We start from the raw sequence: 26,755 nt of genomic DNA, 5'->3' as shown, positions 1-26,755 counted from the left end.
TCTCTGCCCCCCCCCCCCCTACACATGCCCGGTCCGTCGCCGTTTCTTTGTTCGACAGCCCTCCGTCCCGCTTCTTCTCGCCAGACTAGAGTAAAGTGGCCCGTCACCGCCACCACCACCAGCACCACCACCACCAGCACCACCCACCACCACTACCCACCGCCCACCACCCATCCGCCCACCGTCAGAGCCCGTACCTCCCTCCGCAACCACCGCTCGACCTCTCCTCCACTCGACCTCTATCACAAGCATCACCACTAACGTGCCACCTCCGAATCCTCCCCCCTCCCGTTCTGCTCTCCCCTCCTGCTGGTGGCGCCTCTCCGAAATCGCGTCCGAGCCGCCCAACGTGAACCCGCTTTGCCGCGCACCGCTCACCGCTCACTCTTACACTCTCCCACTCCCACTCCCACTCCCACACCAATCCACCCCCCACAACTCAGCCCTGCGAACAATAGCCAGCAGTATCATACACACATACACATAATCCTCACGCTCCATAATCTCTTACCTACGCAACTCGCTTGTCGTTATTTGTAGAAAAGCCAAGAGTCGTGCACAGACTGTTCCGAACACGCGGTCCACGACTTCTTCTTCTCCCACCTTCCTCCCGCCTTTACCATCTCGACAACGCTTCCCTACCCGGCAGCTTCTGCCCCCTATACCCATCCGGCCCGTCCATTCGATACATACACTGCTTATCTTCTTACTCGCCCCCTCCCCCCCGCCGCTTTCTCTCTGTCGCCCTCGTCGCTGCAGCCAAACACCTCCACCACCCCCCGTATCGCTTCTTAAGAGCCTCGAGAGCAGGTTGTTGCCGCTCTCCTGTGGATGACCGACGGTTACGAGTGACAACACACTGGCGGACCTGTCGTCAGAGCCCCCCCAAGGAGCGGGAAAGACCTCTGCATATACTACGAAGAGACGACCGCATTCACGTTGTTTTGCCAAACCTAGCCTCACGAAACGCCGTCACCTGAAACGGGCTGCAGACCTTCCTCGTCGATCCTCCCGTACCTCGACCCGACTCTCCACCCTCTCTCTACCAACTACCACTTACCACTACCCACCACCACCCCCCCAGCTCATCCGTTAATTCCAACCCCGTTTGTAACACTAACCTCCACACAACACACCCTCTACCACCAACACACATCAGCACCACTACAACCACCACCTCCAACACCACCACCACCTCGACCACCTCGACCACCACCACTCTCCTCTCCACCACCAACCTCGACCACCACCACTACCTCTACCTCCACCTCCCCTCGTCGTCCACCTCCTCCACACCGGGCGTACACCCCTACGATAATAACGAACTTGTCCTTCCTCGCGAATCTCTTTTACGACAGAAAAACCCCGCGACATACTCTCAGCTCCCCTCCGTACGCGCGCCCCGCTCGTTTCAACGGATAGCTGTGTTGTTTGGAGCCAAACATAAAGGGAGAGATCTTTGCGAAGGCCTCGTCGACACGTACGGGTTCCCCCGATAATTCTTACGACTTCTTTCTCCGCCGGCTGGACCGTGGTACAACACCCCCCCTCCCGACACGACAGAGTTCTCGACTGTGCAACAAGCAACCACCTTCGACTCCTGGCGTCCAGTGTTCCACCACAAGCGAAGCATTTACCTTTCGCCCCCAGGGTCCAGTTGCTCATCACCATAATTTTGCAGACGCCTTGAAGGACTGCGCTACCGTACGGGCTACTGGTTTTTCGAACTCCGTTTAATAGTAACCGCCAGTTCAACATACACACCAAACACACATATACACACTGCCAACATGGGTGCATGCATGTCCACAGAGAGCGAAGAGAGTCGCAAGAGTGCGCTGATTGACAAAGAGATCGACGAACATTCCAAACGAAACCGGCGAGAATGCAAGATCTTGTTGCTGGGTGAGCAGGGAGAATGATTCAGCAAGGGGAGGTTATCGATGACATTTTTTTTTCTGACTGTTGATAGGATCCGGCGAGAGTGGTAAATCGACAATCGTGAAGCAGATGAAGATCATCCATCAGAACGGCTATTCGGTCGACGAACTCGCCATGTATCGTCTGACGATATACAAGAACCTCGTCGATTGTGCGAAGACTCTGGTGCAGGCGTTGCGACAGTTCAACATCGAGCCGGAAGGAACGACGAACAAGGTAGGCGTTTCTCCGTCAGGGGAGGATATTCCGAAGCACTTTGACTGAGTATTGGTTCAGGCGCACGCCGAGTCCATCCTCGAATTCCAGGTCGACCCGGATCCGACGCTCCCGCTCGATCCGAGGATAGCAGCTGCGGTGGTGGCGTTGTGGAAGGACCCCTGCATTCCAAAGATCATGGAGCATCAGAACGAGTTCTACCTGATGGATTCGGCGCCATAGTAAGTGAATCGCTGCTCCGGCTGGTTGACCGCACTCGCTCACATAATGTTTCTCGCGTCAGTTTCTTCGACGAAGCCCCCCGAATAGGCCACAAAGATTACATTCCCACGGAGTCGGATGTGTTGCGCGCTCGAACCAAGACGACTGGTATATACGAAACTCGATTTTCGATGGGCCAGTTGAGCATACAGTTAGTGGACGCCGACGCCGGGAGAGTTTTGAGATGTGTTGTCCTGACTTGTAACCTTTTAGCATGTTCGATGTGGGCGGACAGCGGAGTGAACGGAAAAAGTGGATCCACTGCTTCGAAGCAGTAACGTCGATCATTTTCTGCGTGGCACTTAGCGAGTACGATCAGGTCCTACTCGAGGAGAAGAACCAGGTCCGTCTACCGATCGCATCGCCATTAACCCCCACCACCACCTGCAGCTCGCCCATTTGCTAACCTATTCCAGAACCGGATGATGGAAAGTTTAGTGTTGTTCGACTCGGTGGTGAACAGTCGTTGGTTCGTCCGAACGAGTATCATCCTCTTCCTCAACAAGGTGGATCTGTTCAAAGTCAAACTTGCACGAAGTCCGTTGTCCAACTACTTCCCCGATTACTCGGGTGGAAACGATGTCAACCGTGCCGCCAAGTACCTTTTGTGGCGATTCAATCAAGTCAACCGGGCCCACCTCAACCTGTATCCTCAGTATGTATCTACATGTTTTTGTTCTCGACCACATATCGCTGATGCCTGCCATAGCCTGACACAAGCCACCGATACATCCAACATCCGATTGGTGTTCGCGGCGGTCAAGGAGACGATATTACAAAACGCCCTAAAAGACTCTGGTATACTATAATTCTCTGGTTTGATGCGGCGTGGGCGGGGGGGGGGCACCTGTTACTTGCTTTTTGGGGGCGAGTGATGGGGGTTGGTCCTGTTCTGTCGGCTCTACTATACGAGACGCATTCAGTATCGCATAACGAATCGACCATCATGGGCCAGACAGCTTCGGGGGGGCATTCCGGTTGTTAGGGGTGACTTCTTGTGTATTACTGCAATTGCATGCATAGTAGCGTTTTCTTACCTTTTTTTTTCTTCTTTCGGTTTTCCATCACCCGCACGGTCACAACTCGTCGTTTCCACCATCACCATCAACCAACCTTTTTTTAGTTTCCTTTCCTTTACCCACTGCATTGAAACTCTTTCATTTTTCTTCTTCTTCACTTGAGCTCTTTTTTTTGTGTTTCCTTACCGTATTTTATTCCTCGGCCTTTTTTTTTTGTGTTTTATTCGAGCATCCGGAGTTTTGGCGAGGGGACTTTGTGAGCACTCGCAATGCAATGCTGTGTATAGGTTTTTTTTTTCTTTCTCTTTTCTTTCCTTTCTTTTCGTTGCCTTTCAGTTTTCGTTTCTTTTGTTCTTTTTCTTTTCCTTTTTTTCTTCTCGTTTTTTAACTTTCCTTTGCAGTTTTCTTTCTTTCATTTTTCTTTCTTTTTTCATTCGATTGCGAATCGGGAATCGGGACTCGGCTTGTGTCCAATTCAAGGGTTATATTTTTTTATTTTACATCACATCACCATCGAGATCATACACACACACACACATAACGTTGTCTGCTCCAAAAACTGCTGTGATTTTACCTTTTACTTATTTATTTATTATGTTTTTTTACTTTTGCTTTCGGTTTTCCTTTGTGCTTTTGGTTTCCCTTTTTTCGTCTTTTGTTTTTGGGACGGTGGCGGGCTGTGGGTGAATGGTTTGGTTGGTTTGGTTGGTTTTTGGGCACTCTCTCCGGCGGCTGTTTTTTTTGGATAATATTTACTTTTTATTTATTGTGATACGGTGCTACCATTTCGCTTCTTGTTGTTATTTCTTCTTCTTTTTTCGTTCTTGTGGGCGAGTGAGTGTGATCTGGGGTTGGATACGGATTTGGATATGGAGGCGGATACAGTTGGGTACTGTTGGAAGTTGGGGACAGTTGGGTACAGTGAGTACACTGGTACGGATGTCAGATACAGATACAGACAGATTACAGATACAGATTACAGACAGATTAAAGATACAGATTACAGATACAGATACAGATACAGATTACGGACAGATGCACATACAGATGCATACTCGCTCATCCAACAATGAAGCGAGTATAGATGCAGATGGGGATACAGATACAGGTGCAGATATAGATGCATATAGTGTTATTGTTACCAGTATTGGTACTGCTGCCATTTATTTCGGCCTTTTCGTTGCGTCGCTACTTAAGTATGCGATGGTGATGGTGAGCGCGAGTGCGATGGGGTTGGTGAGCGTAAGCGTAAGCGCGGGTGCGAATGCGAGCGCGAGTGCGAATGCGTAAGGCGGGAAACCTGGGGAGAAATTTGGGAGGAAACCTGGGGAGAAATTTGGGAGGAAACCTGGGGGGTTATTTTTTGTCCTTTTTGTGTCTTTTTTTTGTATCTATAAATCCGCAGGGCATCAACATTTTTACTATAATTGCGGTAAGCTCTCGGTGGGGTGGTAGATCGGGGGTGGGGATGGAGATGGGGATGGAAGTGGTGATGGAAGTGGTGGGGGGTGTGATCGATGGGTCGATGGGGGGGGGGGGTATTGAGGGAGGGGAAAAAAGAGGTTTTGTTTTTGGATGCGATTTAATGCGGAGTGCGCGATGTGCATGTGAGCGAACGGTTGCGAGGATGAAGGTGATGGGTGAGGATGATGGGGAGAAGTCCGAGGATGGTGAGGATGAGGAGAGGGGCTGAACAGTCAACAGTGGGCTGATGTGAGGGGGACATGACAGGACATGACGGAGGGAGGGGCTTGTACAATGCCTACAGTATGTACGGTACGGTGCGCCTACGGCCGGTTGGAACTTGGTGATGACTACCTAGGACGGCCGGGATGAACACTCCGCTGCAACGACGACTGCGACTACGACTGCTGCGCTGGCACACAGGGCTGGCCAATACGCTGATGAGACGAAGGTGAAAAGGTGGCAGAAACCGTGGGGGAGAGATCGGGGTTTATCTATCGATGCCGGTGCCAGTGCGAGCATCGCTGGCTGCCGCGTAAGTATATGTATGTGTATTATATAGTCGCCGAGAGCTACCGTGGCTAGCTAGAGAAGCTAGCATCAGTGCTGGGTGGTGGTGGGTGGTGGGTGGATGGATGGTGGATGGATGGTGGATGGATGGTGGGTGGATGGTTCGCGGGTGCCTGCCTTGTACCATAGGTACTCCACGTAAGTGTGCACTAATTAGCGGTTGCTACGCAACATGAACAGAATAGAATAGTCGGTTCGGACTCGGGAGCCCGGTACTCTACATAGGTGGGCAGGCTGTGGCTGTGGCTGTGCAACGTATCGATGTGTGTGTATGTGTGTGTGTGTGTTGGACGAGGATTTCGTTCGTGATCGCACGCTGCTGCTGGGTAGGGGAGTGGAGAGTGGGAATGCGTCATCTCAGGCCATCCGTGAATCGTGATTCCGTGTCATTCTGTCGTCCCGAGGGCCAGGGTGGGAGGGGGAGAGAGTGAACAGACGAGGCTCGAATAGGTTAAGAAGGCTGGGAGAGAGTCATCAGCGTTTGGTGATGGTGATGGTGAATCGGTGGCCATGAGACTTGTCACTTGGGACAGCTAGGCGGCCGAAGCTGTTGATTTTGCCTGAGGAGGGGGGTGTTCTGGCCATGAACCTGAGGCCCAATGCCCAATGCCCGGAGCTGAAAGTACGGAGTCACTCACTGTGCCTGGGGTGTGCGATCTGGAGGCTGGAGCTTAGGGCTTGGAGTCGTTGGCGGTTTTCTTTTGAAGCTCGTTGAAGCTTGGGGGTTTCTGGGTGTACGTAGATGTGAAGAAAGAAAAGAGGTCTATGAACTTTTGGGAACATCTGTGGTGTTGAACAACGGAGGGAGCGACAGTAAGAACAGAAAAGCAGCAACAGAAAATGTTTCAACGTTCAACGACCACATCGCGTCTCCCCTCCATGCATAACACTTGGTCCCACCAGGTCTATGCAAGGTCTCTCTCCCCAATTACCAGGTCCCACCCAGGTCTCGACAAGCTCTCCTCTCTCCGCACTCACCGACGAGATCTTGGACTGCTCGTCCGTCCGGACAGACAAACGCGCGGGTGATGGAGGAGGAGCTCGAGCCTTGAACCTCGAAGCTTTGACTCGAACTCCCGCGCCAATGCAGCCGCCACTACCGCCGGGCGACTCTCTCCCGCTCCCGTAGCGATTTTCACCAGGCGAGACAGATCAGACATTACCGCCTGCATCCGCATTCCGCCTGAAACCACGTCCTGTCCTATCATCCATCCGCCCCCGAGATCGTCGACTTGCATTAGGTATCTTAGAGTACCTAGCCCCCCACCACCTCCCCCCTTCCGCGCGAGATTGCACGGTTCGGAACGTGAATCCGCTGCGCGCACTCGTACGCTACATGCTTACTTACTTCGTATTTACATGTTGACGATGTTTCGTTTCCCATCTGGGAGGGCATTCCTCTCGAGTCTCGCTCCTCTTTTCCGTCGTCGATCGACACCTTGCTTCTTCCGGGTGGGTCCCGGACGTGTTTTGAACCTGCCCGCCAAGCATGCCAGCCAGCCAGCTTTCTTTCGTTCTTTCACCTCCGCACTCTGCTCCACCTACTTGGGTGCTATATGTACTACCGTATACTCCGCGTAATACCGAAATTCGGCTCCAAAAGCGACGGCTTATCCCAGCGCCCTGGCGATCTTCTTCATAATCCAATCCCCCCCTCCCATCCGGATCTCCTTCTTTCTACTTGCCGGACAGAGTTTTCTCTCGCTGCAGCCATCCGAACGGAGCTCTCCTGCGAACAGACTTCTCTGGACGTGCAGCGCCCAACGACGCCCATCGACGCCATCCCACTCACGCCGTTTTCTCGATGGCCGGCCGACGCCTCCCCCCACCATCCACCGTAGTGATTCAATGCTCGGGCTCCCGCGGTTACTATGGCTGTGGGAATTGATCGGTCAAGATAGCGTTGATTGACTACACCTCTGCCACGCCGTTTCCCGTGAGTAAGCGGGGCCAAGAGCGGTTTTGGCGTGCGTTGTGGGCCATTTGCAGGGATGACAGGCGCATTCTTTTCGATCCAGCCCACCACCACCACCACCACCATCCTTCACAGCTTGCGCCGCCCGAAGAGCTACATACCCCGCATATACCCCGCGCCGGACACACCACGGTGGTAGGGGTTTCGTTTGCAACTGTCGGGGGGCAACCGTCGATCATAGTTTATCCCGTATACACAAACGAAACAATCCCTTGACCGGTGGTAGATAGTTGCTGGGCGACCCCGTCCAGATAAGTTATCTGCCTGAAGTCTCTGTCCGATCCTTCTTCTCCCGTCGGGGAAGGGGGACGGAGGAGAGGAGAGCAGGGGCGACGGGGATGGCTTGCCCTGTCCTGCCCTGGTCCCTTTTTCCCCCTCCCACCGGTATCTTGGTGTACACAGGTATCGTCTACTCGCACTTACACTTGCACTGGTGTCAACTAGCACTGCGGCTTGAGGATATGTACATAGTTGGCCATATCATGATCACTTGCTTCAAGATATCGATCTGACAGCTAAGCTGCGTCTTGCTTGCCTGTAGAGCATGTAGGTATGGTATTCCTGGGGATCGTGGACTCTACAGCTGGCGTGGCTGGCAGCTACTGCTTGCTAGCTACGATGCTGCTAAGTGTCTAAATGCGCTGCTACTGCTGCTACTGCTGCCACTACTGCCACTACTGAGTTGCTGCTACCGCTGCGGCCAATAATCGATGCCGCTCCTGCTCCCCACTCACCTTACCTTACCCCCCCATGCACGTTGATAGTACCTGCACGCAATCTGAATATGGGCGTGATGTCAAGAAAGGTGGGATGGCTTTCGAGGTGGAGGGGTAGTGGAGGAGGCGAACTGAGCTCCGTGCCGTTCTCCTCATCCCGTCGTGCCCCTCCTCCCCCCCGTATCCACGTCTTCCTGCACTTGCGTTTTTTCCGCAGCAAGCAACCAAGCAAGCATCAGAAAGCGGAGTACCAGCTTGCATGCAAGCCAGCTGCGAAGGAGGAGCCAAAAGTCTTCCCTGTTTCCTTGCTTCTTTCTCCGCAGTTCTGCTCTCTTTATTTGGACCGCTGTCCCGCAGTTTGAGAACCGACTCCTCTTCCTCTTCCTCTTCCTCATCCTCCGTCCCCCCATCTCCATTCCCCCATCTCCCATCTCCTCCTCCTCCGTCTCCCCTTCCCCTCCACTAACCCACCCACCCATCACCCTCGATTCCTGGACTGCCCCGCGCTGCTCTAGAGGGACGTTGACGCGCTCCATCCTCCCCGCACATCCCCGCAGCAACCGGCCATCACCCCCCCCCCCCCACCATGTCGGCCCCCGTAGTAGCAACACCGCCTCCCCCAGGCACCGGCGTCAGCGAGCCCCATCTCCGTCCCAAGCACAAGAGGACTCACACCGGATTCGGAATCCGTGAGATCAAGGCGGTCGAGGCCAGCATTCCTCCACAGCTGAGAGAAATGTAAGCTATATCCCGTCCCCCCATGTCCCCCACGTTCTGCACTAGCAGCATCTGGACCATTGTACTGATTGCCGCCATGATGAATGTAGTTGGCGTAAATTGGTGGGTCCCCTAGATCTTTAGATGTCCTTTGCCACCGAGTGTGGTGATGAGGCCGATTGAGTTGCGATTGAGATTGAGTACTAACGTGTGCCGAAAAAAGACTGTTGCTGAGTTCCAAGGGAAAGATGAGTTCCAGGTTAGTTTGATTTTGATACCTCCCCCTCCCCCCCACCCAGCGGTGTAGGCAGTTGCTGATTTGGATTTGGTGCTGCTCAGAGGGAGGTTGTCCGTCATGTCGAGACTACATTGGCCCGTTCGATGTACAACTGCGACGATGCCGCCGCCTATGCCGGAACCGCGCTTGCCATCCGTGACAAGCTCGTGATCGGCTGGAACAAGACGCAGCAGAACCAGACCCTCCAGGACCAGAAGCGTGTCTACTACCTCTCGCTAGAATTCCTAATGGGACGGGCATTGGACAATGCCATGCTCAACACCGAGGTGAAGGATATCGCTCGGGACGGAATCAGTGAGCTCGGTTTCAGGATGGAGGATGTCATCAACCAGGAACACGACGCCGCACTCGGTAACGGTGGTCTTGGAAGATTGGCGGCTTGCTTCTTGGACGGTCTTGCTACCCTGAACTACCCTGGCTGGGGTTACGGCCTGAGATACCGTTACGGTATCTTCAAGCAGGAGATCGTCGATGGTTACCAGGTCGAGGTTCCCGACTACTGGCTCGACTTCAACCCCTGGGAGTTCCCCAGACCTGATGTCTCGGTGGACGTCATGTTCTACGGTTACGTGAGGAAGGAGTGGTGAGTACTCCCGGATGAATACGTTGAGTGAGACCGAGTAATCGCTAACCGGTTAAAAAGCGACGCCGACGGCAAGACCATCAACCTCTGGGAGGGCGGTGAGATTGTTCAGGCCATCGCATACGATGTGCCCGTCCCTGGATACAGCACATCAACCACCAACAACTTGCGTCTCTGGTCGTCCAAGCCCGCCAGCGGAGAGTTCGATTTCCAAAAGTTCAACTCCGGTGACTATGAAGGTTCCATCAGGGACCAACAGAAGGCCGAGACCATCTCGGCGGTGCTGTACCCCAACGACAACATCGACGCCGGTAAGGAGCTCAGACTGAAGCAACAGTACTTCTGGGTTGCCGCGTCGCTGCACGACATCATCCGACGATTCAAGAAGACCCACCGTCCCTGGTCAGAATTCACCGACCAGGTCGCCATCCAGTTGAACGACACACATCCCACTCTCGCTATCGTTGAGCTGCAGAGAATCTTGATCGACGTTGAGCATCTGGCCTGGGATCAGGCATGGAAGATCGTCCAGGGAACCTTCGGGTACACCAACCACACGGTTCTTCCCGAGGCTCTGGAGAAGTGGCCGGTTCCACTTATGCAGAACCTCCTGCCCCGCCACATGCAGATCATCTACGAGATCAACCTCTACTTCCTCCAGAAGGTCGAGCGCTTGTTCCCCAAGGACCGTGGCATGCTCGGAAGGGTGTCCATCATTGAGGAGTCGCAGCCCCAGGTCGTCCGCATGGCATACCTCGCCATCATCGGTTCCCACAAGGTGAACGGTGTGGCTGAGTTGCACTCGGACCTGATCAAGGCTACCATCTTCAAGGACTTCGTCTCTATTTACGGTGTTGACAAGTTCACCAACGTCACCAACGGCATCACCCCCCGCCGATGGCTGCACCAGGCCAACCCCAAGCTTTCGGACTTGATTGCCAGCAAGCTTGGTGGTTACAACTTCCTGAAGGATTTGAACCAGTTGGATCACCTGAGGGCGCACATCAACGACCCCGAGTTCCGCCGTGACGTAAGCTTGTCCATCCACCCCACACACAAAGGTGTAGATTGACTGACATTTTTCTAGTGGATGGAAATCAAATTGGCCAACAAGATCAGGCTGGCGAAGTACATCAGGGATACCACCGGCACCTCGGTCAACCCCCACTCGCTGTTCGACATCCAGGTCAAGCGTATTCACGAGGTATGTATCCTGGGAATCTATTACTTGATGATGATGGGCCATGCTGACACACACTCTCTCTTTCTCAGTACAAACGTCAACAGATGAACATCTTTGGTGTCATCTACCGATACCTGATGCTCAAGGAGATGTCGGCCGACCAACGCAAGAAGGTCGTCCCCAGGGCTTTCATCTTCGGAGGAAAGGCCGCACCCGGATACTGGATGGCCAAGACCATCATCCGTCTCATCAACGCTGTCGGTGAGGTCGTCAACAAGGACAAGGACGTTGGGGATCTCCTAAAGGTCATTTTCATTGAGGATTACAACGTCAGCAAGGCTGAGTTGATCATCCCCGCTTCGGACATCAGCGAGCACATCTCCACCGCCGGAACCGAAGCCTCGGGTACCAGTAACATGAAGTTCGTGCTCAACGGTGGTCTGATCATCGGAACCTGCGACGGTGCCAACATCGAGATCACCCGCGAGATCGGCGAGGAGAACATCTTCCTTCTCGGTAACTTGGCCGAAGACGTTGAGGACCTCCGTCATCGCCACCGTTACGGAGAGGTCGAGATGGACCCCAAGCTGCGAAGAGTCTGCGACGAGATCGAGTCGGGCGCTTTCGGCCACCCCGATACCTACGGAGGACTCATCTCGTCCTTGACCGATGGAGGCGATTACTACTTGGTCAGCGACGACTTCTCGAGTTACATTGCCACTCAGGACCTTGTCGACGAGGCCTACAAAGATAAGGACGGATGGGCGACGAAGTGCATCAACAGTGTCGCCAGCATGGGATTCTTCAGTGCTGATCGCTGTATCAACGAGTATGTTCCCTACCCTCTTTTTTCTCTCATCATTTCAATCGCTAATGCGCGTGATACAGATACGCCGATACGATCTGGAACATTGAGCCCCTGGCTCCACGGAAAGACCTGTAGTGTGATGTTTATTGAGTTTCTTGTTTTGTTTTGTTTTTCCTCTTTTTGTTTCTCTTGGGGTGGTTTATTTTTTGGGTTTTCGCGACTGTGCTGGAGTGGTTCGGGTGGGAAGCGGGTGATTGTCTCTGTGGGTAGTATGTAAAAGCTCTCACTATAGTTGGTACTGAATCGAGTATCATTGCCTGCAAATCGTGCTGCTATCCTTACTAGCTACGTTGTGACGTTGGTGATCTGTTGGTGACCTGTTGACACGGAGTGAGCTGTCTTGTCTGGTTTAGTATCTAAGGTGTAGAAGAGATATGTTTGAGTATGCGAAGTTGCAAGCCCTAGCGCGGGGGGGAACACGACTCATCACTCCAATGGTGCCTGATCTTCGTAGGGCTGGGGCGTACGTACTTAGACAGCGCCCATCAGGAGATGACTGTGGTGTATGCAAGTTTCCAAGGCTATCCGGGAGTTGAGAGGGTTATGTAGACAGCACTGCACGATTGGGTCGGTGTGGGGGGGTAACTGTATGTACCAGCTCCAAGCCACTGGGAAACAGTGTAGCTGCGCGGTGTTAGGGGGTAACGTCTGCTGTTGTGACTTGTCTGCGTCGCTTTCATGAGTCGTCACTCGGTGCTTGGAACTCGGTGCTTGGTGCTTGGTGCTTGGAACAGCTCTGTGTGTGGTTTTATCAAGTGTACTCTATATAGTAGGCACTGGACGGGAGGTTGAGTGGGGAGGGCGGAGCGGGGAGTCCTGGGCGGAGAGCAATAATAGGGAACGAACATCGAGCTCGCGGCCAGCGTCCAGCGGTCGGAGACGGTGGGAGTAGAACTGGATTTTTGTATCATACAGCTATGATCTGATAAGGTCGAATGCTATATACGATGATGAAACAAAACAAATAACAATTGTAAGTACTGAGATGCGCAGCCTCGCAGGAGCAGGAGCAGAGGTAGAGGCAGAGGCAGCCTGGCGTTGTCTAGACTCCAGAGAGCGCCGGATGACTGGGACCAGCTGTGACAATGATGGGACTTGGGTGAGACCCACTTCCGGGTGCACGGGGGCTGGCAGAAAACTGTGTGACTCGAGTGGGACATGTTGTTTTGGGGGCGGACCTTGGGCGGACCTGTTGAGACCAGCTGTTATGGGGGTGATTGTTGATGTTTGTTTACATCGTCGTCGAGCAGACCCGATGCGGTGCGGTGCGGTGCGGTCGACCAAATGTTAGGTAGGTTTTCGCCGCTACCTGTTATATAAGAGGGACTTGCTCCCCCGCTCGTCTTGCTTCTCTCTGTCTTCTGTATACATCGCTGCCTCCCAAGTTTTCTTTGAATTGATTGATCACGTTTATTTCGAATCACACCTGGTTCTGACTCTATCATTGCCGATTTCATACTACCTATCTCAAGGAGGATTGCTAGACGATTGAGCTGCTGAGCTCTCTTTATTTACCACGACCACTCCTCCCTTCTCTTCACAACTTCCTTTCCCAACTCCCTCCTCCCTTCTCCTCACAACTTCCTTCCCCCACTCCCTCCTTCCTTCCCACACTCCCTTTCATCGTTCCATTCACACACGATACATCCTACTACCCATACTACCTAAGTGGTTTTCATCACGTCTTCGACACTCGATACCTGTGCGGGTACTATTTGACTGCCTATTTGACTACAGATGTAAGTCCCCGTTCTTCTAAGTGCAATAGTTCCATCAGGCTCACGAAAACAGCAGTCATCCATCAGCTCTCAACTTTCACCCCTCCCCTCCCCTCGTTCCACACGATGTACGACATGAAACTCCACGTCTCATCCCCGACGGCATGTCATCTCTTTAATGGCCGTCTTCTCACAACATACGGAGATATACGATACCGGTACGAGACGACAACTGTGGCACCTACCTGCGCTGCACAGCGGGCTATTCTCGTGGTGTATTAAGAATAAACCCCTTCCGTCTGTTACGGCTAAATTTCAGCAGCCCATTTAGGTTGGCTGTTGGCTCATCACCGTCGGAGCCCATGTTCAACTCCGGTTCGGCAAAAAGGGCAATTTGAAGTCTGCTTCGTCAAAAACTCCGAGCCATCTAAAATACAGGCGGCCGCGTCCACTCCACATCTACCGTCACCAGATACCTACTTCACGCACCACCCAGGGAGGCGGCTGAGCTGCCGAGGGAGCGCGGGCGTCGAGGCGTTAAAACTTTCGAATTTTGCGCTTCGACAGGTGGCCGGGTTCATTCCCCCCCTCCCCCCCGTTCTCAGTTTGGATTCCCTCGAGGAAGCCTTGTGCCGAGCGGCGGAGTGGAGGGACCTAGTGTTTTGGGGGTTTGACTATATACTGTGGGACACAGCTGGAACTGACATCTTGGCGACGGCTTTCGATCCTTGGCTGCGGACCTTGGACGGACTTGCTGCCAAGATGTTGGGACCAGTTGCGGACCCGGTGTTATATACTCCGCTTGACCGGGTTTGTTTTGATTTGTTGCTTTGTTTTGATTCCTTTTGTTGGCCGGCACGGTGGTATGCATACACCTTTTTTCTAACAATGTATTCATCGATCCGGCCAACCGCAAAATGATCGATCGCCGCTAGTCGGCTGTCTGTCTGTCTGTTTGTCTGTCTCGTCACCTGTTGTCTGTTATGTATCTGATTTGTTGGTCAGCGGTAGCTGTGATCGTTTTATTTTATAGTAGAGAGTTTGCGCTTTGCGTCTGGATGTAAATTTAGCTTGGTTTTCACTTGATCGTTGTGGGTTCGTCTAGAGAGTTTGCGCAGTTGCTCAAAAGATCGACAGATCAACGGTGTGCCAACCAAGGTAGCAACACGTCTCGTCGGGGTTCTTCAATTCGATTTTCTGCGTGTACTTCCTGTAGTAAATCCAGTCGTATCGCGAGTTCATTGATTTCACGTTTTTTTTGGCTTTCCAATTTTCATCTGGAACCATACCTATCCAACCTCATCCCTTCGGTCTTTGGGTGGCATCCGACTCTTTTTTTCTGGATTCCAAGAAACATCCTATGCACAATCTGAGCATGACGGTATTCTAATTCTCGTTGACGGTGAATTTGGGACGTGACGACGGTTCATGGTGGTTGTTGGTGGTATTTGGTGGAAGGCTGGATTTGCGTTTTGTCTCGACGCAAATACCCTTGATTTGCGTCTGGACAAAACGCAAATTTCCGGGTCCAGAGTGCCAAGAAAACCGGGTCACAGCCTGGTTTTTGAGTCTAGACGCAAAGCGCAAACTCTCTAGTGTGCTTGTTCGTCTGGGACTTCCTGAGGTTCATCTGTTATTGTCTTGTTTCGTCATATTCCTTCTGTTGATCTTCTATTGTTGCTATTCTATTCTTATCTTGTTTCGTCTTGTTATTTCTGTTGTTCATCATAGACGGTAGACCACCTACACAATTGATCAACCTTTTGTCTCATCACGTTTTTAGGGTCTCTCACCCAGGAGATGGAGCTCTGAGCATGAATTGGAATACCTAACAACTTTATCATTCTTCTTATTTTTCTTGCGCACTTATCTACATAATGTACATTACCTAGTTTGGTCTGGAAATCTTGTCAGTTGGACTTTGAATCTATATACTACTTACCTCAGGTATGTACAGTAGCAAAAAGTAGGGTGCGATTGATACGGGGTGAATACCGCGATCATTTGACCGCGGTATTTTTCAGGTAGTAATCGCACCCCACTTTTTGCTACTGTACTTAGGTACACACATCGTTGCGTATAGCCTGCAGGTACTCTCCCGTGAGATAAGATGAGATGCACGGGTATGGCGGTATGGCGATATGCAGATACTTACCACTGGCTATGTACTGGTGTAAGGGTAAGTGGTGCACCCCCTTAAGCGCCATGGCTGGTTGGGTGGCCGGGTTGATGATGTAATGGTGACATTCTCGAATATTCGGCTTGTATATAAGGCGAACTCAACACCGCCACCCACCATCGTCGTGCGAATTCTGTCGTTGTGAAGTCTAATTGTTCGAGCATTCGGTCGTTATACGAAGTCCATCGCCGCACAAAAGCATGAAGCAAAAAGGAGTCCGCGATCCGGTACCGGAAGGAGTCAGTCACCGAGAAACGACACGGGACGAGCGAATACAGCTCATTGCGCTACGCGAGAAAGCGGGATGGAGCTGGAGGCGAATAGCAAAGGAGTTCAAGATCGACAAGAGCACAGCCATGAGAATATATCAGCGGTATCAGCGGTACGGTACTCCTTCGAATCGGAAACGGTCCGGCAGACCCCCAGTATTCTTCGACGCCGCGGAGAAAGCCCGGCTCGAAGAATTTGTTACCCGCGACTCCCGCACTCGACGTCTCAGCTGGGACGCAATCTGTGTCGAAATGGGGTATGCCTGCGACCCCAAGACGGTTCGGGACGCGATTATGTCGATGGGATATCACAAGTGCGTCCCGAGAAAGAAGTTCGCTGTCGAACCTGACAACAGAGCGAAGCGGGTTGCCTGGTGTCAGGCCAGGCTACATTGGACCAAGGAGGAATGGAAACGAGTTATCTGGGCCACGGATGAATCCTCCTTCTCCTTCTCGGCTGCAGGTTTTTTTGGTCACCACCGTCCATGGGTGATTCGAAAAGCTGGCGAGGAGGATCACCCCGACTGTGTTGATACACATGAATTCCATTCCGGACGCCAATCGATGATGGTTTGGGGAGCATTCTGCGGTACAACGAAATCAAATCTTGTCTTTGTACCTGTACCTGGAAAGGAGGCGAAGATCGACTCGGCGTCCTATGTACGGAAGATTATGGAGCCTGCACTGGTATCTTTTTGGCAGCAGTGTTGCGAGGAGTATGGATGGACAGTTGTTCAGGAAGACAACGCTCTAGGGGGGCATAAAGGAGATGCCAAACGCTATAGAGAATTGAATGGGATGGAGGTTTTAGAGTGGCCCGCAGATTCTCCGGATTTGAATCTGATGGAAGCATGTTGGGGGGATATGGAGACCGAATTGGGAGAGACTTGGGGACGGGCGTCGGATGAGAAGGTGTTGGAAACTATGTTACGTATTGCTTGGGGTGATATTAAAGAGGAAAGGTTAGATAGATTGGTAGAAGGTATGCCTGCAAGGTTGCAGGCGGTGATTGATGCTGGAGGAGCACCGACAGAATATTAATGGTTGGGTGGGAAGGGGTGGTGCACCACTTTTTCAAGTTCACAGGTTGGTTTTCTTCATGGGTCCTCACCTTGGGTTCCGGCGGAAAGATCTATGCACGGAACTCTCTCTTTCTCTTCTTCGCCATAGTCTAGATAGGCTGCATGGGAAATAAAACAGGAAGATCTCTCTCTCTTCCGTCTGAACCAGAAATGGCTCCAAATCCTGTCCCGACTAATCGAGAGGCTGGACGGACGGCGTGGGCACTCGGCCTTCGTCTGCCTCATTCATAATCTACGCACCATCTGTATAGTAAAGCAACGACCGCCGCAGTTCCATCGAGAAACTAATCCCCATTCCCTCGTAACTGAATGTAATTGGTATTTCCCACCAAAAACCGAAATAAAAAGATAAAGTAAAATAAACGCCCCACCAAGTTCTAAGTTCCAAAACCAGGCGCTCGCCCATTATCCATAACCAAAATCATCAAAAAACTATGTACAACCGCTTATTCCTCCTCCTCTTGATACTCATCATCCCCCTCCTCATCCTCCTCATATTCCGCCACATACTCATATTCCCGTGGCTCCTCCCCGCCTCCAACAGCGTCCCCAGCAGCACCATCGTCAGAGTCCATAAGCGCATCAACAGTATTCACGAATCCCACCGGCGCAGCGCTCTGTCTTCTATTCCGTGCTTTTCTCGGGGATCTCTGTACCGGTGGTGGGGGTGGGGGTGGTGCGGGTTTCGGCTTCGATTTCGGTTTCGATTTTGGCCTCGATTGTGATTGTGCTTGTGATTGTGATTGCGATTGTGATTGTAACTTGGACCTGGGCTTTTTTGCTGGTGGCATTTCGACATCGCTGGCGCTTGAATCTGTCGGCGTAGCCTCCGCTTCCTCCTCTTCGTCGTCGGAGTATTGGATCCTCCGTCGTTTTCGATTCCGGTTTGGAGTTGCTGGCTGGTCCGGTAGTGCATCTTGATGGGTGTGCTCGGCCTCCGGCCACGAAATCGTATCGAATTTTTTCACCACCTCCCACGGTGCGTGGTATACCACGTCGTCACGCCAGTCGGTGGTACACTCGAGATCCCGCACTTGGCGGCGGAGAGGGTTTGGTACTTCCCCCTCATCCCCCTCCTCCTCATTCTCATCTGCGGATGTGGTGGGGGAAAAGCCCATCACTCGCCACAGCTGTTTCTCCTCACGCAGGGATTGTCTTGCGTCGATGGCGTTCATGTAGCGGTCCTCTGCTGCGGCGAGAAGGGCCAGTTTCCGTGTGCGCCGGATGTGGGCGGCCGAGGGGTGGGTTGTCATGGCGTCGTCGTCGGAGAGGTCTGAGGAGTCGGGATCTAGGGAGGAGAATGAGGACCGAGCGGTGGGGGATCCTGCCTCGCTTGCGTCGGAGTCCTCGGCTTCGGAAGGGGGGTTGCTATTCGCTTCTGGTGCCTGGGGTTTCCGCCTGATCTTTGTGCCACTGACTTTCGTGATGGGCTTGTTCAGGAACTCCTCGACGTGCGTGAGCTCCATCGTCTTCGGAACTTTGTATTTCATCTGGATGATGTGTTCGACAACTGCCAGTCCGGTACGCCGTGGTAGCTGCGCCCAGTACTGCACCGTGTTTTGGGGCAGACTCATTGCCTCCACTGCGGCTTGCACGTCGTCAGCACGGATAAATGGCGCTGGTGCGAAGATCTGGTTTTCCATATTCCGAAGCCGGGACTCGGCCATGAAGATGCTGGTCTGAACTATGCGGCGGGTAACGGAGAGGACCAGACTGTGGAGGTCTTGCAAGGCGGTGTAGCGCATTGACGGAGTCTCGCCGCGCGGGGCGAAGGCTCGGTAGTTACTCTCGCCAGAGCCGTTCATGAAGTACTTCTCCGAGAGGTCCAGAATCTTGGCAACATCGAGCAGCTCGGCCTCTGGAGCGATCTCGTTAATCCCCTCGGTATCATCGGCTTTATACAGGCTCTTCACCTCCGCCGCAAGCTCCTCATCGATGAGCCAACAATCTCCCCACCGCCGCTTTTCAAACCGCTCCTCATCCCGTCGTTTCCGGTCCTCGACGAAATCGGCCTGGCGCTCGAGCGCCGCCACACAGTCCTCCGATAGTTCCACCGCGGCTGGAATTTCCCCCAGCCCTACGGTATCCCGCGAGCGCGAGACACTCCTTCTCCCCTGTACCTCCAACAGCCCCTCCTCTAGTAGCTGTATATACGCGCGACACTCGAAGACGGTTTTTGTTCCCACGGCTTTGGCGATGCCATCAACTGCGTCCTTTCTCAGCACTGCGAGGTGGTTGAAAAATACGTCTTGCTCGTCGGGTGTCCAATACGACAGGAGCACGTAGCATCCCTGTCGACGGAAAGCATCGGAGGTGCTGTAGATAGACCTGTCCCGCGCCGCCCGGATCTCGGTGTTGAGAAGATCCACATACTCCGTGGTGAATTTATTTCTCTGGGCCCCTCGCCGCCGGCCCTTGACGCGTGGGGGGGATTCCGCATCTAGGCTTTCGTGGAATTGCTGCGAGGCGTTTCGTATGAAACGGGATTTGCTGGATAGAGGTGGGGGGGACGGGGACGGGGACGGGGAAGACGTTTCTGAGGTTTGAGATATGCGGGAGCGGGAGGAGCGGGAGGTTGAGGTCGTCGAGTCGTCATCTTCATCGTCTTCTGCTGATAGTTCTGGCGAGTGGATAACCGGCCTCCGGCGGCGATGGGGATATATTTCCTCTTCCGACTCGGCTTCATAGGCTTCTTCGTCGGTGGCTCTTCCTAGCGCGGGCCCGGTGTCCTCCTCGTCTCCACTGTCCTCCGCTCCCTCAGATTGGACTCTCCCCTCGCCGTCCGAGGCCGCCTCAACGCTGCCCCAGTCATCGTCGGCTGTAGCTTGGTCGTCAATACTGACTTGCGCGTGCTGCACGTTTTCCCGTTCTTCATCCTCACTCTCCTCACTCTCCTCATCGTCTCCACCATCCGGAACAATTGTCACATCCCCGTCGCCATCCTCATCCTCGGTAGGCTCAACACTCCCCCAATCATCATCTGTCGCAATCCCAACGCCCCCACCATTGACCCGCGCGGCGGGCTCCCCTTGCTTCTCAGCATCACTCGCTGGTTCAACACTCCCCCAAGCATCATCCTCCCACTCCATATTCTCCGTCCTATCCCCGTTCCTATCTTCGTCCGCGTCCGCGTCCGTCCCATCAACACTCCCCCAATCCCAATCCCCGTCGCCCTCAGCGCCCGCAATCTTTTCGCTCCTCCGCGAGCCACTGATCACGGACGAATGCTCATCCTCGCCCGAACCCCAAGCCGATTCTGGCGGGGGCAATGGGGGCGACGATGACTGCTTGTATTCCGATACATCATCTTCGTCTTCGGAGGAAGAAACGACCACCGGTCTGCGTGCCGGGGTTCGGTCGGGGCTGGATGAGGAGCGCGAGGACGACGAGGACGAGGAGTAGCTGCGTTTTCGTTTTTTGGCTGGACTGATGCTACTACTGCCCATCTCCATCTCCGCCATCAGTGTGGATTCAAGGTGTGTATGGAGGGCGCGTCGGTGTCGTGTAAAGTGAAAAGCGCGACATGTTGGTTCGTTAAAGGTTGTGGGGTGCAAACATCACTAGTGCGTGGTGGACGCGAGGGGACCCTGCATGCAGGCGTCATCTATCTACAAGTGGCCGGTATGATGTATGTACTCTACTCTATGTAATGGTTCTGGGATCACAAGAAAGAGGATTCTATGCATTCATCTACTGGTACAGTATACGTGTCTGCCTACGGCTTGAAGATCTCCGGGAAGACGGTTTTCAGCTCCGAGATATCCCGGATGTGGTGCTTCCCGTGTGCGAATTCGGGGTCGGAGTCTTCGGGCTCCAGCTTGTGGACCACGTGCGGCCATCCGTATTCTAGCGCTGCTTGACAGTTCCAGGCACTATCGTCGATGAAGTAGCATTTGCTCTTGTCGGCGATGCCGGCGTCACGCATTGCTTGAGCCGTCAGCTTGTGGAGGGACGAGAAGCGGGAAAGAGACAGTACCTCTCTCGTAGGCTTCGGGTTTCGGTTTACACATCAGCGGGAACTCCTCATAGTCGCAGAACGTCATCCCTATGCCTCTCGTCAGTATCCACTCCCTACACACTCAGTCTTTGCGTACGCACCCCCAAAGAGCCCCTCAAGCCCCAACAGCTTGATCACCCGGTGTCCATGCGTTTTGTAGGCATTCGTAAACAACCACAGCCTGCACTTGGTCGTATCGATCGCCTCAATCAGTTCTCTTAGCGCGGGATCGGGCGACAGCACGTCCTCGAGCGGCAACGCATCATCGACTTTGCGGTTGTAGTCTATCGGGTCAATCTTATGGTGACGGACGAGGCCCTCGATCGCTAGTCCGTATTGTTCGTAGTAGTGTTCGTGGAGGTTTTGGGCGTCTTCCGGTGTCAATTCTGCGTGCGGCGAGTTAGTGGGAAGGAGAGGAACGGAGGGTGGGATAGGAACCGAGATGCTCCCGGAAGTAGGCGCGGATCAGGTCTTTCATCATGTCGTGCACTCTCTTGTTGCGTGAATAGAGCTTGGAAACTGTTAGCTGGCTGGCTGGCGAAGGGACTGGGAGAGCTAACGCAGTTGTCTATATCGAAGAAGAAGACGGGGAGCTCGGAGGAAGCCATCGTGTGCAATTTGGTCTAAGGGCCGGCTTCTGTTGTGGTTGAAGATCTTGTGAGGACGGTAGTGGTGGTGATGGGCGAGCTGGAGCTCCGGTGAGTAATGGTATGTGACACACGAAGGGAGTCACGCCTGGAAGTGAACCGGTCCCTGAGGTGGAATGCAGATCTAGCTACTTTTGTCGCCCCGCAGCATCACCACAACCCCTCCTTCCTTGAGGTTCTACTCACCTTCACGAATCACGATGTCAACGGTATCCCACTCGTCCTTTTCGTAACACTAGGAACGATTCGTTCCGCATCTATCGACATATCTTTGGGTTCCCAGAAGTTTCCGGAGGCAGGTTTTCTTATCACAATATTGAAAAGCTCAGATCGGCGCTGGACATTGAAAGGCGTTTAACAGGCTTGAGATTGGCTGATATATACGAAAGACAATTTTGGAAACTGTGAGATGTCCACCAGATTCGCGAAGATGTGTAATATGCTGTTGGGTTGCATGATGATGTGTTGGGTAACTTGGGTAAGAGGCTTGAACTGTCTCCAGTTGTGCCTGGATTCGTGATGTTGTGGTTAACGGAGTGATGTTTTTACCCTTCTGCTGTTTGGGCGGTGGTCAATCTTCTACCGAAATTTCTTATGACGTTCCGCAACCGGAGGAGATGAATCAACACCTTATGTATGCCGGTTCTGTTTTGTGGATTTTGTTCCTCGTAGATCGTAATGACTCCCGTACTGAGTATCCCGGCGAATCGGAAGGTCCGGTATGTCGTGACAATGCGTCATGGTGTGGTGGCACTGGTGGGGCTTTGCTCTCCTCTAGTAGTAACAACTAGCGTGCTCCACTACTTATCAGATTAGATCAGATGCACATTGCTAGCTAGCGCGACCGCGACTCGATGCCGACCTCTCCTTCCTTCAATAAGTTCGAAACCACCACCACCACCCCCCTACAACCCGGGTCCTCGTCGCGTGTTCCCCAACCTCACCCACCTCACCCACCTCACCCACCGCAAGCAACGCACCTCCCCGCAAAAAGTCACTAGCTATGGCTTCAGACGTTGCCCAGCTTCCGGGAAGCGTGCCAGCATCACCGGCCGACACACCAGAGGAGATTCGTGACTACCAACGGATCATCAATCTGCGCAATGAAATCTACATGGGGAGACATTCTCGTTTCAAGCCGCCGAGTATCGTGCGATCCGTGGCGGCTGCTACTCCCGCACCTCTACCGGCAGCTACTTCAACCTCTGGCCAGAGCTCGAGTAAACCTACGCCGGTGATGACGACCAAGAAGTCTACCATCCCAGCCGCCTCGAACCCAGCCGCTATCGTCACCGCTGTTCCGTCTACTGCCGCTACCAATGCTTCCGCAACAGGTCAAATCGAGGACGTATTGCTCACCAAGTCGGATGTGTTGATTAGAGCCGAGACTACGTTGAAGCGCCAGCGCATCGAGCATGAGGTTAGGAACCAGCTGGAGCAAAAGAAATATGAGGCGCGCTTGGGCATGGAGGTTAAGGATGGAAAGGCGGTTGCAGAAGTTGAGGATGATGTGGACTTGGAGGCGGCGATGCAGAAGGCGGGTATGTGGTTGAAGCCTGTGGAGCGTCCTGAGGATCCATCGTCAATCAACAAACTGAAGGGCTTCTTTGGGGATAAGGGGGAGAGGGACGATAGGGGCAATAGGGATAGGGGCGATGGTGGAGAAATGGCGAGGAAGTCTAATGATAGCCCGGCGAGGTGGCAGGAACATGTGGAAGACCGGTTCGACAGTCGACGCGTGACGGCTGCGGCGGGTGTGGAGGCTACGAGAGAAGTGCCAATCGAACCACCGCACTCGAGGATCGTTGAAACTCTCAGAGAGCGGGAGAGACGGCCTCAACCGCTGCCACCAGTATCCAAACCACAGCAATCCACATCGCCGCTGGACCCTTTTCAACCCAGCTACTCCGCGAGTAACCTGGCTCGATCGCCATTGGCCTCCCCGCAGCCGCGTTATTCCGCGACTAGCCAGGTTCGATCGCCTGCTGCTCCTCAGCCCGTTCGGCCTGCAAATGTTGCTCGTGTGGAATCCCAAGACCGCATAATTGAACTGGAGAACGCGGAGCGACTGTCACCGCCTCCTCCAGCGCATACCGTACAGGTGCCGTCGAAGCGAGCTAGACAGCCATCTCCAGATCCTTACCCCAAGCAGGAACCAATAAATGCTCCGCCGTTTCCCCCCCGCGACGAGTACGCCAGGAGGATGATGTCGCCAGAGATCGTAGGAGCTCTGCGACCGTCAAGCAGGGAGAGTGCTCATCCGGGCGGACCGCCCTACCGCATGCCTCCTGATGTAGCAGCTCACGGTTACTACCAACACCCTTCTCCTTATGGGCAACCTCCGCACCGTCACCCATACGAGGGGTATCCATACCAGGACCCTTACGCGTACCCTCCACCGCCGCCCGATTACCGAAGGCCTTATGCGCCGCAATATGCTGCACCTCCATCGGCGCCGCCGTACTATGCACCGAGACCGGCATATGAAGATTACGGTCGTTATGGAACAAAGCCCCCGCCCTCAGTTCGCCCGCCATTCCCCCGCAGATCTGCATCTCCATCGGATCCGTATGCACGCCGTAGGGACAGCAGGTCCATATCACCTGACGTACGGGGTAGGAGGGATATCATGGGGAACAATACTCCTGGCCCAGTGAATCAGAGGCTACCACCAGCAGGCTCCCCCAGCCCTAAGAGAGCTCGTCTCATGCCGGATGGTGTTGAGCAAGACATTCGCGGGCCCGGTCCTGTAGCAATGGAATACCCATATCCGCCACCGCCCCGAGATCCCCGAGATCCCCGAGACCGTGTCTATTACGAAGCCCGTGAGCCCTCCTTTGCGCCGCCGGCCCCGCACGCTCGCTACCCCGAAGAGCCGCCATTTCTGATGCCTCGGCCCGAGAGTGTTATGTATCGGGGAGAAGAAGATTACCGTGGTTACAGGAAGCGGGACTATTCAGGCTCGTCTCAATCAAGGCCACCGGTGCCTCTCGGCGGATCATACCCCCCGCCTCCTGAATACGCCAGACCACTCACGAGGGCTGCCATGGCCGTACTTCCGGACGGACTGGAATATCCTCCCAGAGCAGGTGTTGATTACTACGGTAGATCGGACGGAAGGGCCAGTGTTCGTCCCGGTGAGGGAGCATACCTTCCGCCTCCTCCTCCTCCTCGCCAACCCAGCGTTCGTCCAGACGTCCCGGAGTATTATGGGGACAGGGTTTACAGCAGAGCAGCAAGCGTGCGTCCCGATCTGGAAAGGGAGCGTTACAGCATACCACCACCATCTATGGTCCCTCCACCACCCGGGGCGGGCTATTCTCCGTACGGCGGCGTTGGGGGATATAGGTACCGGGATTGATTGGAGAGAAGCGTTGTCATGAGATGAGATGATGCAGGGGGATGGATGGGATGTTGACCGCCACCGTTTTTTTCCACCTTTTTTTTCTTTCTCTTGTGTTCTTTCGGGGTTACGGGGATTTGGTTCCTGATGGGATTTTTCCTTTCGTGCTTTTTTTTACCGGCTTGTATTTTTACTTTACAGGGGGTCAAGAAAGTGAGAATTGTGTGCTTGAATTTGAAGCAGACAAACATAAAACTTCTTTTTCATTGTAAAAATATCTACACCCTCAGCGGCGTGAGTAAACTCACCGCAGCGGGCCATAGTCACATGATCCAGTCCCACCCTTCAGTCCATCCACCCTGCCAACCAGAACCCGCCCCGCCTTCACACTTCACGGGAGTCAATCACGATTATTGGAACCCAAGTCTCGGGGACACGAGCATCATGTTCACTCGTACTCTGATTTCGGCATCCCTTAGATCATCAAAAACAACCTCTGTGCCTCGGCACGGCGTTGGGCGAAATGGAGGTGGACGTCAATTGCGCTTCACGGGCCTTCAACCACAAGCACGCACAGTCTTCTAGGGGCTCGCTGTGAGGCTTTTTGCTCGTCGATTGCTCTCACCTCACACCACCGTTCTGCCACCGAATGATCCCCAAAGAGCCCTAGTTCGAGTGTTTGAAACCAGTTGAATAGATCTGGAGTGAAACCAGGAACAAGAGTCGGGAGTGCGTATGATACTCTGGCTGGAAGAAACAAGAGGCGTGAAGAAGTTGTAAACATCGATCTACATAGTCACGACTAGCCGTGCAGTGAAGGCATCGAAGGCACTGGAGAGTCTAGAAATAGGTAGAGTGAGTCCAAAGCCAAAAGTTAAAACTAAAGCAAAGTTTGCCCCGAGGCTCCCCGACGTTGATATATAGGACAGTTCGATTCGAAGACTCGCTTTCCTTTGCTCGCTCGTTTGGGCCCTCTAGTCGTATGTATGGTTTTTGTTATGTTTGTTTTTAGCTTCGGGACCGGAATAGAAGACGTGGGATTTTCTAAGCTTTGCCTCCGTCCTGGTTTCGTGTCGATGATGGAACACTGTCGTCCGGCAGACACGCCAGCTGGCCCAGCCACATTCACACACACTCCTCCCACACGCGTGTTGTTTTCGTGGTGGTCTTTCCACGAGTACGTACTTCTTGTTTGGCTTTCCGAACCTTCTTCTTCCTCCTATACCCCTCCGGAACTCGCATCATTGCATCATGGTCGGATGTGACGGCCAACCGTGACGAGGCGAGTGTGGATCCATGACGACTACGGGGAGCGCTTGCGGGTTACGGAGCGAGATGGGTGGTGGGCAGAGTACTCCTAGCTGGCTATTGCAAAACTGTGCAGAACGGTGTGTCAATCGGGACGAGGAGATACTTTGTGATGTCCGGCCCAGATGGCTCAACACAAGGTTTATGCGTATACATTCGAGTCCAGTTGTGAAGTTTGTTTGTGGCCTTCCCCCTCCCTTCTCCCCCTCCTCTTCCACATCCTTCTGGTCTATCTGCTTCTTCTTCTTCTTCTTCTTCTTCTTCTCTTCTTTCTGTGCTTGATATCCTCTGCCAACTCCCTTCTATTTCGATCCATATACCGAGATATCGTCAACCTTCCAGCCCACGGCTTCCACCGTTTGAGTGCATATATCCAGCATACGCAGAGACACTACCCGACT

General features: G+C 53.5%; 7 protein-coding genes across 7 annotated transcripts; 5 read left to right on the top strand and 2 right to left on the bottom strand.

Annotated features, from left to right (window-relative positions):
* Window positions 1-1,790: 1,790 nt before the first annotated feature.
* On the top strand, window positions 1,791-3,227 carry BZA05DRAFT_344036 (guanine nucleotide binding protein, alpha subunit; the record flags this gene model as incomplete). Its single annotated transcript, XM_051481106.1, has 7 exons — window positions 1,791-1,905; window positions 1,973-2,157; window positions 2,218-2,378; window positions 2,441-2,569; window positions 2,632-2,761; window positions 2,835-3,073; window positions 3,128-3,227. 7 exons carry the CDS (start codon window positions 1,791-1,793, stop codon window positions 3,225-3,227), a joined length of 1,059 nt encoding a protein of 352 aa, XP_051335332.1.
* A 1,193-nt stretch (window positions 3,228-4,420) lies between these two features.
* BZA05DRAFT_411658 (uncharacterized protein) lies at window positions 4,421-4,990 on the top strand. The gene has a single exon (XM_051485023.1). It carries the CDS (start codon window positions 4,473-4,475, stop codon window positions 4,725-4,727), a length of 255 nt encoding a protein of 84 aa, XP_051335331.1. The 5' UTR covers window positions 4,421-4,472; the 3' UTR covers window positions 4,728-4,990.
* Window positions 4,991-8,628: 3,638 nt separating this feature from the next.
* Window positions 8,629-12,075, top strand: BZA05DRAFT_411651 (glycosyl transferase). The gene is made up of 8 exons (XM_051485022.1): window positions 8,629-8,900; window positions 8,990-9,002; window positions 9,103-9,138; window positions 9,219-9,760; window positions 9,821-10,790; window positions 10,848-10,964; window positions 11,033-11,772; window positions 11,832-12,075. Exons 1-8 carry the CDS (start codon window positions 8,749-8,751, stop codon window positions 11,884-11,886), a joined length of 2,625 nt encoding a protein of 874 aa, XP_051335330.1. The 5' UTR covers window positions 8,629-8,748; the 3' UTR covers window positions 11,887-12,075.
* A 3,702-nt stretch (window positions 12,076-15,777) lies between these two features.
* On the top strand, window positions 15,778-17,040 carry BZA05DRAFT_411645 (uncharacterized protein; the record flags this gene model as incomplete). The annotated part of the gene is made up of 2 exons (XM_051485021.1): window positions 15,778-16,331; window positions 16,931-17,040. Coding segments are annotated over exons 1-2 (437 nt in total), but the record flags the coding sequence as incomplete, so codon positions are not given.
* Window positions 17,041-17,277: 237 nt separating this feature from the next.
* On the bottom strand, window positions 17,278-20,734 carry BZA05DRAFT_411642 (uncharacterized protein). Its single transcript, XM_051485020.1, has one exon. The coding sequence runs from the start codon at window positions 20,518-20,520 to the stop codon at window positions 17,506-17,508; it is 3,015 nt and encodes a 1,004-aa protein (XP_051335328.1). The 5' UTR covers window positions 20,521-20,734; the 3' UTR covers window positions 17,278-17,505.
* Window positions 20,721-21,790, bottom strand: BZA05DRAFT_411641 (HAD-like domain-containing protein). Its single transcript, XM_051485019.1, has 5 exons — window positions 21,617-21,790; window positions 21,495-21,567; window positions 21,158-21,442; window positions 21,036-21,104; window positions 20,721-20,986 (listed from the first exon to the last, which is right to left on the bottom strand). Exons 1-5 carry the CDS (start codon window positions 21,662-21,664, stop codon window positions 20,775-20,777), a joined length of 687 nt encoding a protein of 228 aa, XP_051335327.1. The 5' UTR covers window positions 21,665-21,790; the 3' UTR covers window positions 20,721-20,774.
* A 758-nt stretch (window positions 21,791-22,548) lies between these two features.
* On the top strand, window positions 22,549-25,289 carry BZA05DRAFT_411639 (uncharacterized protein). Its single transcript, XM_051485018.1, has one exon. The coding sequence runs from the start codon at window positions 22,707-22,709 to the stop codon at window positions 25,062-25,064; it is 2,358 nt and encodes a 785-aa protein (XP_051335326.1). The 5' UTR covers window positions 22,549-22,706; the 3' UTR covers window positions 25,065-25,289.
* Window positions 25,290-26,755: the final 1,466 nt, after the last annotated feature.

This window comes from Tricharina praecox, assembly GCF_024521635.1.
Source record: "Tricharina praecox strain CBS 144465 chromosome Unknown BZA05scaffold_36, whole genome shotgun sequence".
Taxonomy (NCBI): Eukaryota; Fungi; Ascomycota; class Pezizomycetes; order Pezizales; family Pyronemataceae; genus Tricharina; species Tricharina praecox.
Note: the sequence above shows the minus strand (reverse complement) of the source record. Positions and strands in the feature narration are given on the sequence as shown.

Excerpts from the sequence above, each read along its gene's own strand:
- BZA05DRAFT_411658 (XM_051485023.1), top strand. The coding sequence starts at position 4,473 with ATGCACATACAGATGCATACTCGCTCATCCAACAATGAAGCGAGTATA.
- BZA05DRAFT_411651 (XM_051485022.1), top strand. The coding sequence starts at position 8,749 with ATGTCGGCCCCCGTAGTAGCAACACCGCCTCCCCCAGGCACCGGCGTC. Across the intron at positions 9,761-9,820 it reads GGTTACGTGAGGAAGGAGTG|CGACGCCGACGGCAAGACCA; the intron begins GTGAGTACTCCC and ends CCGGTTAAAAAG. Across the intron at positions 10,965-11,032 it reads AGGTCAAGCGTATTCACGAG|TACAAACGTCAACAGATGAA; the intron begins GTATGTATCCTG and ends TCTCTTTCTCAG.
- BZA05DRAFT_411642 (XM_051485020.1), bottom strand. The coding sequence starts at position 20,520 with ATGGCGGAGATGGAGATGGGCAGTAGTAGCATCAGTCCAGCCAAAAAA.
- BZA05DRAFT_411641 (XM_051485019.1), bottom strand. The coding sequence starts at position 21,664 with ATGGCTTCCTCCGAGCTCCCCGTCTTCTTCTTCGATATAGACAACTGC. Across the intron at positions 21,568-21,616 it reads TCTTCGATATAGACAACTGC|CTCTATTCACGCAACAAGAG; the intron begins GTTAGCTCTCCC and ends ACAGTTTCCAAG. Across the intron at positions 21,443-21,494 it reads CTACTTCCGGGAGCATCTCG|AATTGACACCGGAAGACGCC; the intron begins GTTCCTATCCCA and ends CGCCGCACGCAG.
- BZA05DRAFT_411639 (XM_051485018.1), top strand. The coding sequence starts at position 22,707 with ATGGCTTCAGACGTTGCCCAGCTTCCGGGAAGCGTGCCAGCATCACCG.